Raw genomic sequence first — 15,847 nt, forward strand, 5'->3', positions numbered from 1 at the left:
TTTGTCTTTTCCTTACCAAAGCGTATAGAAGCACAAGAGGGGAACTCAATAGAACGTTCCATTGCAACACCAGCGCCCAGCAGCAGCCCTACAAATCCGCCATTTTGGAATGAGAGCGACTCGGGAGTCAACTAGAAGTAATGGCAATATCAGCTACTTTGTACATTAAAAGATCAAATTCAAACTGAATGATGATAACTCAGAATAACATACAATCAGACCAGTGATCATTAATCCCTTTTTACAGCTTATTTTCAGATATTTAGACAAGTCTTCCACTTTTATATAGGCTAACTTTACATACATACATACCGACATAAACTCATCCACACATAATATTTTGGCTCCATATACATACACATATACACAAATATACATTAGAATTGCTCAAAATAGATAAAAACAACGTCCAAAAGTGGCAATGCATCATGTTCTATAAGATTATCATGTTTGTATCGGGATCCAGGGGATTCATTTTTTACAAAATATATTTCATAACTAGTGGAGTTGGTAACTAATAATAATAGTTAATGTGTAAAGTAGCATAAATTAGAATTTCATATTAAAGCAAGAAAAAAACTACCTCAAATGTGTATTTATTTAATGATTGGATTCCACAACTGATAACAACAACAAATCAACACATACATACAAGACAATACAGCATTTCGTGTAGGTGTAGCAAGTGAACAAAAATTTTATTTAAGAAACTTACTATTGCGCTTCTGATTTGGCTGTGAGAATCGCTGAGAATGAATTGGCTGTGAGAATTTTCCTTCCAAAATGGCGCATCTAGTGGCTGTTGCCAAAAACGAATCAGAGTTTCCCCTCTTGTGCTTCTATACTCTTTGTACTTACTCAGAGTTACTCTCAGATCAGTCCCGAATAGCTCTTAAGCTAAGACTCCTATGTAATAGTTTTTAAGCTAAATTAAGAGTTTTCTGAGAGGACTCTTAGAATCTTTATGAATACGGGCCCAGAGCAATTGTCTTGATATCGGACAGTATTTACTTTTAATACTATTATAAAATTACGTATATATCATCATAACATTACCCAGTTATTACCGATCTGTAAAGAAAAGTGCTACCTTAATGTTTTGCTGGATGTTTCAGATGGTGGCTGCTATGGACCGTATCTGCAGGGAACAGCATGGACCCTCCATCAACAAGACCCAGCTCAAAGGAGGGGGAGGAGGAGGGGGAGGGGGAACGTACGTTTTCAAGGTAATGCAATACTGGATCCACATCTGTTGATGGTCTTGGAACAACAATATTGTGAGATCAAATTAGATTTTCTAACCTTAACTCTAAACCATTAACTATGAAAAAGAAAAATACTACAATAGTCTCTGATGTATATCATATCTTGCCCAGGGACTGTATAATAATTACACTTTATTTTAAATTAACATGGCCCTTTCCACACCCTCAAAATGTAGATACTAATCGTATCTGTACCATGTCTCCAGCTGAGCAAATGTATCTCGAGTGTGTATGTTTCCTTTTGTTGTACAGAAAACATTATCCAAATGTTGGTAAGGGACATACTTACAGATATTGCCTTAAAAAACATGCGGCAGATATTTGTTGTGTGATTGTTCTTGTACAGATATTTCGCATCTGATTGCCATTACCAAAACATTATGAAACAATATATGAGCGGTGTAATGCTGGTGGTTTTATTGTTAACAGACAACACTTAAACTTTTTTCACATGGACATTTAGAAATATAGTTTTTTTTAAACAAAAAAACAGTATTTCCTTTTATGTTATAAGGGAGAGCCTGCTTTATTAACCGGCTTTTGGTTCCCTCCGCAGGAGCTTAAATCATTTTGTTCTGTAAATTTTTACCCACATATTTCTACATAATTTCAACCAAGGGTCACATTGAGCACTTCTTGTATCTTAAGTTCTTATGGATAGCCTTTAAGCTTGTTCTGAGATGATGACAAACTCTAAATGCATAAATAACAATGTCAAATTTATTTTAAATAATGATTAATTTGTTTTCATACTATATTTTTATGGATATATGTTAATGTATACTAATATTATTGTACTAATATTTTATTTAAATATAAATAATACTTTAATTAATAAATTCTTTATTAATTAATTTTAATGTATTATTTTTTACATTTAGACTGGCTCATTTTTATTTAATTATGAAGCTATGTTCTGTACTGAACGAGGCTCCTTAAAGCGAAAAAAATTTTATTTAATCTATTTTCGTTTTAAAGAAGTGTATCTGATCTGTGAAATGTTTCACAAATCCGAAAAATATTTAAAGTCCAATTTGACTGGTGATTTACCGCATAACACAACAACCTAACAATTTAGTTGTAAATACTGTCAATAGCAAGCAAATTTGTGAAAGTGTTTGACAAATCAGTCTCTTTCTAAAACAAGTAAATTGACATGATTTCTTAATGCGTGTTATTTGAAAATAGCTGTTAATTGTAAAAAAAAAAGTGTACTTGCCATTTTCCGCATTAAACGGCTAAACTTGACAGTAAAAAACTGTACTGTGAAAAATCCCAAATCAAGCTGGACAAAACAACAGTAGTTTCAGCTTTGTAGGTATTCAAACTTCGGATTTATACTCGGTTTAACATAAAAGGGGAATAAATAATATACAACACGAATATTTGGCATTGGGACCATGTTTTTGCATGTTTTTTCCATGCAAAAAGCCTAAAAGAAGTCAGAATGTGAAATCGTCAAACGTACACCTCATTGCTACTCTTGTTCTGGATTTACCAATAAATAAATACTTAATTTGTGTTAAAATGACCATATTTGTTATTTGAAAAGCAAAGATATGTGGTGAATAATAATAGCAATAGAGTTTATTTACTTATTACCTAGTTAACATACAAATTCCCAGTGAAATGTATTCAACGCCGCCAGTGCGAATTTTATATCGGTTTGCGTGTTTCATACCAAGTGAAACATGATAATATAAATTGTACAGCAATGAAGAAAGGCACATTACAACCATGTTAAAGCTATTCAAAAACTCTCTGTCTCTGTCAATTCTACCCCAAGCCACTTTTCTTTAGTTTAAAAACATGGTTCCCTTCATCTCAGTGGAATAAGATTGTGTGACTTTTCCAGATTATCTGTCAAGATTCATATAAAAAACTGGGCTTGATTCGGTCGTTCTAAAGAGGGGTAAAACAATTCACTTAATTAGTCCCTTTGGGGGTAAAATGACCCCAATTGAAATGAATGGGGAATTTTTTTTCTTTTTATTTTTCAAAAAAAAGCAATGCATCCAGAATAAATCTAAAAGGTACTAGAGGCCTGGTACTAGAGCACAAATGTTACATAGAAAATACATGCTCAATTACACACACAAACAGACACACACAAACACACAAAGGTATGAGTGCCACAGAGAATATTTCTTATAGAATTTCGCAAAAAACAGCCACAGATGCAAAACAAAGATGTAAAATACTCACACAGGTATTTTACACACACACATTTGGTCCCCACAACGTGATAATTACCAGGTACACACACACACACCCACACACACACAGAAAGACAAAGTCACACAAACACACACACGGACACACACACAGGCAAACACACACACACTTACATTCAGTCAAATTTCTGTGGCATTTTGTAAAAACAGACATTTCAAAATGCATCAAAAACTATTCTACTATTTGAAATAATATTTATTTTTAATGTCCTTTCTAGTGTTTATATTAACATAAATTCACAAAATGTATCAATAAAGTACGGATGTTGAGCAGTTGGCCACATTTGGTGAAATGAATGGGTCTCTATGGGCCTCTGCTGGTCGAAGTGATTTATTTTCTAAACTGTAACCATAAAACTGTTTTTTTCTAAACACCAAATGGCGGATTTCAACACATAACATCTAGATCAATATCTAAAAACAATTTAAATCAAATTTAGATAATAATTTATGTGAATTTTCATAGGAATTAGATATTTTTCAGGCAAGCTAATGGTGTAGTTGAGGAATTGAGTGGTAAACGGGTATAAAAGTACTTCATATCTCCCAAAACACAGCATTAATGTATAGATGGGAAGTAAATGAAAAAAAAAGATATATTATTTGTATCATTAAAAATTTACATATTTTTTGTAATCACTCTTTTAATCTCTGGGGTCATTTTTACCCCCAAGGGACTATAACGTATACAGGAAAATAGGGTCTTATGAGGGTTTAAGGTCTTCGCAAATTAGTTGTTTGTTATAATACTCAGTTATACATCATGTCTCTTCTAATTGCACAGAAAAAAAATAATCAAATGATGTGCATTTGAGTCTGATTTTTATGAAGAAAATGTGACTGTTTATGTCACTGCAGAGCCGGCCCTAGACCTTCGGGGGCCCTAAGCACAATTTGGTCGGGGGCCCATTTGACCGAAGTAAGGTCTAAAGAAAAGAAATGACTACCTTATAGCTATACTGTACATTATATCTACTATGTTATATTTTTATTTTGTCTTTTAAATTATGTTTTTTAATTATTCTATGTATACTGTATGTTAATGATCTTTTTTACGCTGCTGGTCCTGTGTACGTTCTTATGTGGCAACATGTAGCCTACAAAAAAGACCTTGGGGTGGTCCCGGACAGGGATTATCTTAAGCCAGGACTCTGCCTTAGTTTAATTAGAAAACATAACCAATTTTTACAAACATGCCTTACTAAAAACATTATTTGTGTGCATTTTGAGGCAAAACAAAGGGCACTGGTGTATTTTAAGATATGTCATTGCAAGCTTTTTTCAATTTGGACAGCTCTTAGCCTACTTTATTTTAGTCCATGACTAGTTTAATTTCTGTCAGGAAAACTGCCCCCTTGAGATCTTGATTGGAGTTCCATGTTTGATGTCTAACAGGAAAAATATAATACCACTGAACTGAATAGCAGTGCAGTGCAACGAACACACCCTGATAAAAAGACTGATAAAGTTATTTTCACTGACCATCAAAGAAACATCCTTAATTGACACCAGAGTTTAAGAGGCACAAACAACAGCCTACATATAATTTGAATGAAATAGAGTAAATAGAATAACATTTAAATAAAATATTATATAAAATAATAAATAGAATACTTAAATGTTTACATTTTTCAAATAAACAACATTAACCATAACATCTAAAACACCACAAACAAGATTAAAAGTTGCTAACATTCGATATAACAACCGCCTAACTATATATTATCTCTTACGTAAATAGCATAACAAAAGTTAATAGGCTTGTTTGATATGAGCTAAATCTGCGCATAACCGATCACCGGTGATCAGCGCGAGATGCGTTTTTCAACTTGTTCTTGACTTATGACATTCATACTTTTTTATTAATTCCTTTGTTGTTGTGAATAAATTTTTTTAAATTGCAAGTATATGATAGTGTGCGGGAGTTTTTTTCCTTATTAATTCCTTTAAAATTTTGTATTGGTGTTGAATTAGTTGTACTGTGAGCTGTTTATATTTTACACAAAAACGAATTTAGACTTAGATTACATCCCAACATTTACTAAGTAGCCTTCCAGTAATGAACAGTTTACCTTTGTTGATTCTCCTTATAAACATCTTAATGTAAATGCATTTGTTGGTATGGCAGTTGCATCTATTTAATCCGCGATAAAATATACGAACGCGATCTCTTCCATTGCTGATGTTTGCAGTCCACAACAAAGAGAGATTCATGAAGCGTCCGGCTTGCCTATAGTTTTTTCACTCCTCACCTTACTGCAGCCGTCTGCGCTCGTCTAAATTCCAGGCAAGGCAAGCTGCTTCTCAAACAAGCATCTGACAGACAATGATCAGGTGATGAGTGACATCATAGGGTCAGTCAGGGTCAAGATTAGCGGGGAACTCGCCATAATAAAGAACTAAATAAAAACAACTGTGCTTATTATGATGCCCAATAAAGAGCGCTGTAGATCCATTTCTTTTTATTTATTTTATGTTACTTTTGATGTATAATTTTTTTTCAACCACTAGCTGGCAGTGACTCTATGGGGCCCTCTGCTGGCCACGGGGCCCTTTGCAATCGCAAGGGCTGTTTAGTGGCTGGGCCGGCTCTGTGTCACTGGCAAAAGAAAACTTCACCAACCAAACGTTTGCCAAAAAGCATGTGTACTTTATGACATCAAAGAACTGTCAGAGCACTGAGAATTCCTGTCATGTTACTTTACAGTTTTTTCCAATTGCTAACACACAATTTTGCAAACTAGTCTGGTTTTATCAAAAAACTTAATACAATTTACAAAACCACACACCCAAATAGCAAAATACCACATATATCCTGCAAAATTAAGCACTCCAACCTAAACTACATATAACATGATCAAAATCAAACTTTGACACAAATTGGAACACACTTCATTTATATTACCAGATGTTTGTCTAACCAACTACACACAGTTGGGCATAATGAAAAGTGCACTTTTCTTTAGTATGCTTTGCCATAATACTAAAATATGTATTAGATTGTTCACATGCACAAAAATATTTGCAGATACACACACATGCTGTTGATTTTTTTTTTTCACCAAACAAGTCACATGCCTCGTCCACATCACAGGCAATATATTCCCTTGCCAGACATCGAGGGAAGAAGCACCTTGAGCGCCTTATCCATCCCTAAATTGCACCAACATCAATCTCATCACATGTCTCTTCCATAGCCTGCAAAAGAGGCATGTGCACAAAGGGCTGCTGGTCATATACCTTCCATATAACTCTTCTATGGGGTTCAAAAATGGCAAGTATGGTGGGAGGTATTGCACGATAAATGTTTGGTAGTCAGCAAACCAGTTTTGGACTGGGGCTGCACGATGAAAGCTCACGTTGTGCCATACTACAACATACCGGTTTCTTTGGTCTACATCATTCATACACTCTGATGGTATGAGAATTGTGTGAAGTCTTTCTAGAAATGTGAGAATATGGGCTGTGTTGTATGGTCCAAGGTTGGCATGACGGTGGAGGACACCATCCATATTGGAGATGGCAGCACACATTGTGATGTTCCTGGCTAACGTGGTGGGAACATCTATAATGGCTCTGTGGCCAATGACGTTCCTGTGGTTTTTTCTAGTGCTTATATCCTGATTGAAGTGTTAACAATTAACCATTCAGGTGTTTGGGCAGGTGGCACATACATTGGCCATTTGGCTCGTGTAGTGTCATTTTGAATGGTAGTATTTTGAAAAGGCAAACATGTGACTTTATGGGCCCTATCTTGCACCCAGCGCAAGTGACTTTGTCAGTGACGCATGTATCATTTCGTATTTTGCACTGGCGCACAGCGGGTTTTTCCCTCCACAGACGCACGTCGGCAAACTAGTGAATGAACTTGCGCTCCCTGGGCGGTTCAGCGCAAAAAAGGAGGCGTGCTCCGGCGCAAACCATCTCTTATGCTATTTTGCCGTTTCAAAAAACAATTGCGCTACTAACAAAAAAAAAACTAGTCTAAAGTCAGTGGCGCGTTGCGCGTGGTTCATTATGCTATTTTAAGGGCGCATGCTTCACCATAATGTATAGCGTGCACAACGCGCATTGCTTATTTAATCAACACAGATGCAACAGTTATTTTTGCAAATCATAAATTGTTACTATAAAAAAATATAAGATAAGGGAAATCATTAAATCATCAATTGTTACAATAAAAAATACTAATACATGAGATAAGGGAAATCATTGTGGTGAGCATTGTGGTGATAGTTTTTATTTATTTTGTGTGGCAGCGTTAAACAATTATCATGCAAATAACGATTAAAATATTTTAATAAGTTTGTTGTGTGGCTGTATTACGTTTATTTTATCTAAATAATAATTAAAATGTTTTCATAAGAAACCTTCATGTATGTGAACTTGATTTGTAAGTGTACTTTGGGGTTGGACCTTGCTTGCGTTTCTTGTGTCCGATTTCAAAGCCCCCAAACCCTTTCAGCGGTGAGGGTGGACGCAGCGATGTCCTCCTGTGTGCCCGGCGTGCCCGATTTATGCTGGCAAGCTTGGGATCCCCCCGTCTCCTGACATCATTGTAGTGCTTGGCGCAGCTGATGAGACAATTGCGGCTATTTCCTCTCACGCCTGTTTAACCGACGCTGATTTGGGCGGGTTTCTCCCATCCCCATACAAAACAACTTCTCTGTCTTTGACTGCTCTTACAAGAACGTGGGTCTCCTCGGCTGTGAACCGCTCCTGGCGTGCGCCTGTCAAATCCGTCATTATAATAGCAACCCACCATGGAACTTGCGCCCTTGCGTTTAAAGGGAATGTTGGATAGCGTTCTGATTGGTTTATTTGACGTTACGCCCAAACCACACCTATGAATAATGAACCTACTTCAGACCAACCCCTTATTGATTTGCGCCCGGCGCAAGACTTATTTCTCCCGCCGGGAAAATAGCAACAGCGCCCAAGATCCGCCCACAAAGTCACTTGCGCTTTGCGCTTCGGACTTGCGTTTCAGATCGTTAAAATAGAGCCCAATGTCAGATTGTTGTGTCTTGTGCAGAGAACCATGTTCAGTGCATTTAAAAAGTGCCATTTTGAATTGCAAAATGTGTGTAAAGCAAAAAATGTGTTTAGACTTTTGGAGACTTGAGAAGAGGTGTTGCTTAAATGTGTCAGTTTAAATAGTTGCTGTTTAAATAGGTGCTGTTCATGTCATTTTAGTGTGTTAACAATTGGAAAAAACTGTAATATTATACAGTATGCTCAGCTTGAAGTCCAGCACACATACTGTCGTCAGTACGGCCTACATGAAACACGGCTGCCATCTACAGGTTTAGTATTTCTTTCGCCCGACAGATAATCCCCCCTCTGCAAGCATCCTGCAGAATTTTGGAAGTGCTGGCGGCATTCTTCTCTCTGAGACGCGCATTTTTAAAGGCCACATTTTTGTATACTTTCCATCCCCATCTAAAACTATATTTATTGTTAAACTTACTATTTCCTTTTGTTACAGGTGGAGAATGGAGTCCACATTCCTTTACTCATTGCTGCTGGAGGTGGTGGCCGTGGCTACAGCAGCCAATCTGAAAACCCGGAAGAAGTGATGGACAAAAATCTAAACATTCCTGGCCGTAATGGCAGATCAGGAGCAGCAGGTGCCATTTAACTGTCCCTCAAAAGTGTTTTATGATCGATTTAAAATTTCCTTTACTACAGGTGATTTTGACTATTTTTGCACCTTATGTGATAGCCCAAAAAACTAAGATAACAAGCCTCAAAGTTTGATTACACCTATTAATTTTTGTTATGAATGCAATCTTTGCCATAACCTTACTCAGTCAGTTTTAATTGATTGCCTATGGTTCCATCAACGGCACTCTTTTCGAAGGAGAGCTCCCCATTGTGCTCGATTTACTGCTGCTGGGATCGAGCCCAAAAGCCCCCCAAAAAAACCTACAGGGCATCCACTTTTGCACCCTGGCCAATGTAACATGAAGGCTGTGGTTTGCATGACCCACTTGTACAAGTTTTGATGCACATTTAATGTAATTACCGTTCAGCTTCATTTGATCATCTGTGCACCAACACATTAATAGTCAGCTGCTGTAAGTTGTTAGCCTGGCTCCGCCCTCCTACGTACTTCTGCTTAATTTACATTTTGCTTCAGTACTACGCCTGGGACTGCTGTGTAGAGTTCCATTTTCTCCTGCAAAAATCTGCAGGTCCAAACAGCGAACAGAGGGGTGTGGCTTAGAACGATGACGTTGAGGTCGTGCGTCCGTTTGAGTTGTAGTTCAGTAATGGCAGCTGAGAAAGACGTGAGAAAAGCTATTCGGTCCATTGTTGCAAAACTGCCGAATATACAGAAGTTAAAGCCGGAGCAAGAACAATGTTTGCTAAGTTTTGTTGGTCTGATCATTCTGACTTGTTGTTTCCGACCGGTTTCGACACATGATACACATAATAACAAGCACATCACATAACTTTTGGTGAGATGCCAGTGTTTCCCACAGATCTGAAAAATACTTGTGGTGGTAGCCGATGAAAAAGGCAATCATTACCCACCGACAAAAAGTTATCTACTATACGTGTGACAAAAATTTTTTTTGTGTGACCATAACCGAATTCTTTGAAGTAACCCAATACTTTTACTTGAACATTTCATTAATCTATCCACCCCAAACTCTCCTTTGCCTTCTTTTTGGCAAGAACAAAGCTGACTGCACTTCACTGTTTTGCACTGATATACAGTGCCCTCCACAATTATTGGCACCCCTGTTTAATATGTGGTCGTGGACTTCTAAAAATTCTCCTTTTTATTTAAACAACATAGAGCCCAAATGCAAAAAAAGACAAAAATCCAACCTTTGATTTGTAGCGTAGCCACATATGGAGATGACTATTTATACGCTGTTAATATTAGCGTCTTGTTAAATGTCTTTATTATCTCCACCTGTACTGTTTTTGTCCCTTCTGTTTAGTGTTTTGTCCCGTCCCTCGCTATCGCGAGAGTTTGCACGGCGATCTCACATCACGTGTGAGATTGCCGGTTGACTTGCGTATTGGCCATATATGGCGCCGGTTCCGGCGTGCGGGACAGCGTGTTAATGGTTGGCTGGCGATCGCTAAGAATACTGTACACATTTGCTGTCACTGTGAAGATACCTTTCCTTGAGGAATTGATCATTTGTTGGGATTATTCACCTTGGAGGACACCTTCACACTCACTATTTTGGATTATGCTGCTGGTTGCTATCATCACCGGTGGGACTTATCCGCACTTGTAAATATACTGAACTTGAAACTTTCACGCACACCCATACACGCACATTCATTGTATTACTCGTTGTTTGTCCTGTATATATTTTGGGATTGTATATATATATGTGTCTTTTGTATAATACACTTGGGCAAGTTAAAAGTTATTGTGTCTGTCTCCTTATATTCTGCTATCGTATTTTACTGTTTTAAAGGAGAGCATCTTCCCCTCTCTTATTTTTGTACACTCCGTGACTTATAAATAGTTGCGGAGTGTTACATAGTGGTGGCCCGTACGGGGATCGCTCTGTTTAATGTATTCTTTATTTACAGTTACAGTTTAATATGTATGTAGACTTTGCAGACACTGTTATGCCCATTGCTTTTGTAAATGGGGATGTACCAAATGTAAATGCAGACAATGATATTCAACAGACAAACAAAAATGATGTTGCTGATGCAGATTTTACATCATGCCCATTTGTTAATAGACACAATCCAACTGCTGAAATAACATCAATGTTAAATTCATTATACACTTCTGATGATGATGATTCTGATGATGATTGTTGTACATTGAATGTGAATATGGTACAAATAATGCAAACAGATGTTGTACAGCTTAAGGGGGATTTATTGGCCCTAAGCACCCAGGTACAGTCTTTAAAGCAAGACTTTAAACAGTCCATTGACAGTACACTAAACCGGGAAACTTGTTTAAGGGAGGCATTGGACGCTAGATTAGAGGGGTTGGCAGACCATTTTCAGAGGTCCCTGGAGAGACTGGAAAAGGCCATCATCGACTGTTTCCTAAGGAGAGATGCAAAATGGGAACGTCAGATGAAGAAAATTCGGACACCCTCACTCTCACGTTTGCAAGCAGTCACTCCAACCACATCTCATACGGCATCCATCCCTCAGCCTAAAACCCCGGTGTCAGCCAGAGCCAAGGTTTTTCCACCTGCACCTGTCAACAATGCTGCATTAACCCTACACTATGCTTTACCTTCCACAAGAAATCTCCCATCATTACCCAAGTTGCCTCCGACCATCACGTCAGGAAATGACACGGACAACCTGGAGGAGATAGTCAGAGCACAAATCACAGACAGCACCATCAGTCATCTACAGTCGGTTCATAAAGACCAGCAGATTTCCTTTGAGTGCCACCAAGGGGTGTTGTATCGGAGAGTTCCTTCAAAGAACACGGGAGAAAAGTTTCAGTTGGTAGTGCCACAATCACTAACGTCAAAATTTCTCCACTACTACCATCACAACCCTCTGGGCGGACATCATGGGAGGCTGAAATCACTGCTGAGGCTGTTGGAGGTGGCATGGTGGCCTACGGTACGAAAAGATGTAGGGCAGCATGTTAAGGACTGTGAGAGGTGTCAGAAACACAAACCAGAGAACACCAAATCCAGTGGTTACTTACAACACACCCAAGTCACAGAGCCAGGACACACCCTGGGCATTGAGTTTATGGGGCCCTTTCCACCTAGCAAGAAACAAAATGCTTACCTGCTCGTTTTGGTGGATTATCACACAAAGTGGGTCGAATTGTTTGCCCTCAGAGACCGCCAAACACACAGAGTGATAAAGATTCTCCGGGAAGAAATATTCACCCGTTGGGGGGGTCCCAAATACCTCGTCTCAGACCAATGCTCCTCCAGCGTGTTATCAGACTTCTGCAGGACATGGGGAACCACGCTAAAACTCACCACTAATTACCACTCACCAACACACCCAACAGAAAGAAACAATCAGACATTGAAAGCAATGATTGCGTCATACGTGGGACAGCATCATCAAACCTGGGATCATATGTTGCCCGAATTGCGGTATGCCATCAACACTGCCCACCAAGAGACCACCAGAAAAACTCCAGCTGAACTCATGCTGGGCAGGCAGATACGAGGTCCGCTGGAACGTCTCATCCTCCACCCACCTGATACGGACCAAGCATCTGATAACCTGATTGAAAGGCAAAACTTAATGGCAAAGGAGGAAAAAACGAGGGGTCATGCATCAAACCAGACAAGCCAGACTCTTCAGTACCCGACGGAAAGATGCGCAATTTCAGCCGGGCGATCTGGTCTGGATTAGAGCTCACCCTCTCTCCTTTGCTGCTACCATATCCTCTGCAAAGCTAGCGCCCAAGTGGGAGGGTCCAGCTAAAGTAATTTAAAAACAGGGTCAATAAATTACACTGTTTGTTGGGGCATCCACTTAAAACAGAAATTATTATGTGGTTTACCCTAATCGCTAGAACGGAGGTTCTCCTCAGACGCCGCTGGCTGGGGGAGGGGTCTATGTAGCGTAGCCACATATGGAGATGACTATTTATACGCTGTTAATATTAGCGTCTTGTTAAATGTCTTTATTATCTCCACCTGTACTGTTTTTGTCCCTTCTGTTTAGTGTTTTGTCCCGTCCCTCGCTATCGCGAGAGTTTGCACGGCGATCTCACATCACGTGTGAGATTGCCGGTTGACTTGCGTATTGGCCATATATGGCGCCGGTTCCGGCGTGCGGGACAGCGTGTTAATGGTTGGCTGGCGATCGCTAAGAATACTGTACACATTTGCTGTCACTGTGAAGATACCTTTCCTTGAGGAATTGATCATTTGTTGGGATTATTCACCTTGGAGGACACCTTCACACTCACTATTTTGGATTATGCTGCTGGTTGCTATCATCACCGGTGGGACTTATCCGCACTTGTAAATATACTGAACTTGAAACTTTCACGCACACCCATACACGCACATTCATTGTATTACTCGTTGTTTGTCCTGTATATATTTTGGGATTGTATATATATATGTGTCTTTTGTATAATACACTTGGGCAAGTTAAAAGTTATTGTGTCTGTCTCCTTATATTCTGCTATCGTATTTTACTGTTTTAAAGGAGAGCATCTTCCCCTCTCTTATTTTTGTACACTCCGTGACTTATAAATAGTTGCGGAGTGTTACAGATTTAAGTACATAACTTTGGTGGTAAAGAATTTACACGTTTAGAAAAAAAAACTTGAAATCATGCGTTCCACAATTATTGGCACCCCTGATATTAATACTTTGTACAACCCCCTTTTGCCAACACGACAGCACTTAATCTCCTCCTATAACATTTCACAAGATTGGAGAACACAGAGAGAGGGATCTTTGACCATTCTTCTTTGCATAATCTTTCTAGATCATCCAGTGTCCTGGGTCCTCTCTTTTGCACTCTCTTCTTTAGCTCGCCCAACAGGTTTTCGATTAAGTTGAGGTCTGGGGACTGAGATGGCCATGGGAGGACCTTGAGTTTGTGACTGCTGAACCATTTTTGTGTAGATTTTGCCACATATTTTGGATCATTATCCTGCTGAAAGCCCCAATGACGACCCATCTTCAGCTTTCTGGCAGAGGCCCTCAGGTTTTTATTTAAAATGTCCTGGTAGTTCAAAGCATTCATAATGCCATACACCCTAACAAGGTTCTGAGGGCCTTTGGAAGAGAAACAGGCCCACAGCATCACAGATCCTCCACCATACTTCACGGTGGGCATGAGGTGCTTTTCCACATACTCATCTTTTGTTTTACGCCAGACGCCAAACTTTTTTTTGCCAAAAAGCTCAATCTTAGTCTCATCTGACCAAAGCACACGATCCCAGTTGAAGTTCCAGTACCGCTTAGCAAACTCCAGATGTTTACGTTTGTGAGAAAAGGCTTTTTCCGTGCATGCCTCCCAAACAGCTTGTTGGCATGTATAGAGGTTCTGATAATTGTTATGGAGACTTTGTAACCCCAATATGCCACTCTTTGATGCAATTCTGTGAAAGTAAGCTTAGGAAAAAAATGTTCTTCTCTAACCATACTCCTCACTGTGCGTTGTGGCAAGATAAACTTGGGACCTCTTTCAGCCTTGTTTGTCACTGTTCCAGTTGTTTTAAACTTCTTAATGATTCCTCTGACTGTAAATAGGGGCAAGTTAAGGCGAGTGGCTATTTTCTTGTAGCCATTGCCTTATGAAGGTCGACACACATCTGCCTTACTTGAATAGTGTGTTCAATTGTCTTTGCCATGATGACAAATATAAAAAAATATAAAGTGCTCTAAAACTTCCTGGTATACGGTTGCATTGACCTTGGACCTCAGAAAACACAGTGGGCCAACACCAGCAGATGAGATGGTGCCCCGAACCATCATTGACTGTGGAAACTTTACACTGGACCTCAAGAAACGTGGATTGTGTGCCTCTCCTCTCTTCCTCCAGACTCTGGGACCCTGATTTCCAAAAGAAATGCAAAATTTACTTTCATCAGAGAATATAACTTTGGACCACTCAGCAGCAGTCCTTTTTGAAGGCGAGACCCTTTTGATGCTGTCTGTTGTTCAAGAGTGGCTTGACACAAGGAATGTGACAGCTGAAACCAATGTAGTCCGTACTCTTTGTGAATCTCCCCCCACATTTTTTGTATGGGTTTTGTTTTACAATTCTCTCCAGGGTATGGTTATCCCTATTGCTTGTACACTTTTTTCTACCACATCTTTTCCTTCCCTTCACCTTTCTATTAATGTGCTTGGACACAGAGCTCTGTGAACAGCCAGCCTCTTTTGCACTGGCCTTTTGTGTCTGCCTTCCTTGTGCAAGGTGTCAATGATCGTCTTTTGGACAACTGTTAAGTCAGCGGTGTTCCTCATGATTCTGTAGCCTACAGAACTAGACTGAGACAATTTAAAGGCCTTTGGAAGTGTTTTGGGTTAATTAGCTGATTAGAGTGTGGCACCAGGTGTCTTCAATATTAAATCAGACTCGAATTTTACACACAATCTGTGTGTCTCAATCAGCTCCCTTGTTCAGTAGTCAGGGCCAGTGGCGGCGCCAGGGAGGAGCTAGGTGGTGCTGTAGCTCCGGCTATAATATCAATAGCACCCGCCCAGCACCCCCAAGAAATGTCTGTAATTTTTATATTTATATTTTAATGTCATGTTTGAATAGTGTTTTCGTGTTGTTAAAAAAGGGAGTTAAATAATAAATAAAAAATATATATTTAGCTAAAATATCATGACGCCAAAACATGTGATCTTCTTTGGCCAATGGGTGCAGCGCCCGGTGAACTTTTGACCT

The 15,847-nt window shown here is 39.1% G+C and overlaps 1 protein-coding gene across 1 annotated transcript in view; it reads left to right on the plus strand.

Moving 5' to 3' along the window:
• LOC141362609 (ALK tyrosine kinase receptor-like) overlaps positions 1 to 15,847 on the plus strand; it is an 810,085-nt gene that overhangs the window by 748,353 nt on the left and 45,885 nt on the right. The window contains exons 14-15 of the mRNA XM_073864911.1: positions 1,116 to 1,226; positions 8,988 to 9,129. Of these exons, the coding sequence (XP_073721012.1) occupies positions 1,116 to 1,226; positions 8,988 to 9,129 (253 nt within the window). The remainder of the gene's footprint in view (positions 1 to 1,115; positions 1,227 to 8,987; positions 9,130 to 15,847) is intronic.

The sequence above is a fragment of the Misgurnus anguillicaudatus genome, unplaced genomic scaffold (assembly GCF_027580225.2).
Source record: "Misgurnus anguillicaudatus unplaced genomic scaffold, ASM2758022v2 HiC_scaffold_28, whole genome shotgun sequence".
In the NCBI taxonomy this organism is placed as follows: domain Eukaryota; kingdom Metazoa; phylum Chordata; class Actinopteri; order Cypriniformes; family Cobitidae; genus Misgurnus; species Misgurnus anguillicaudatus.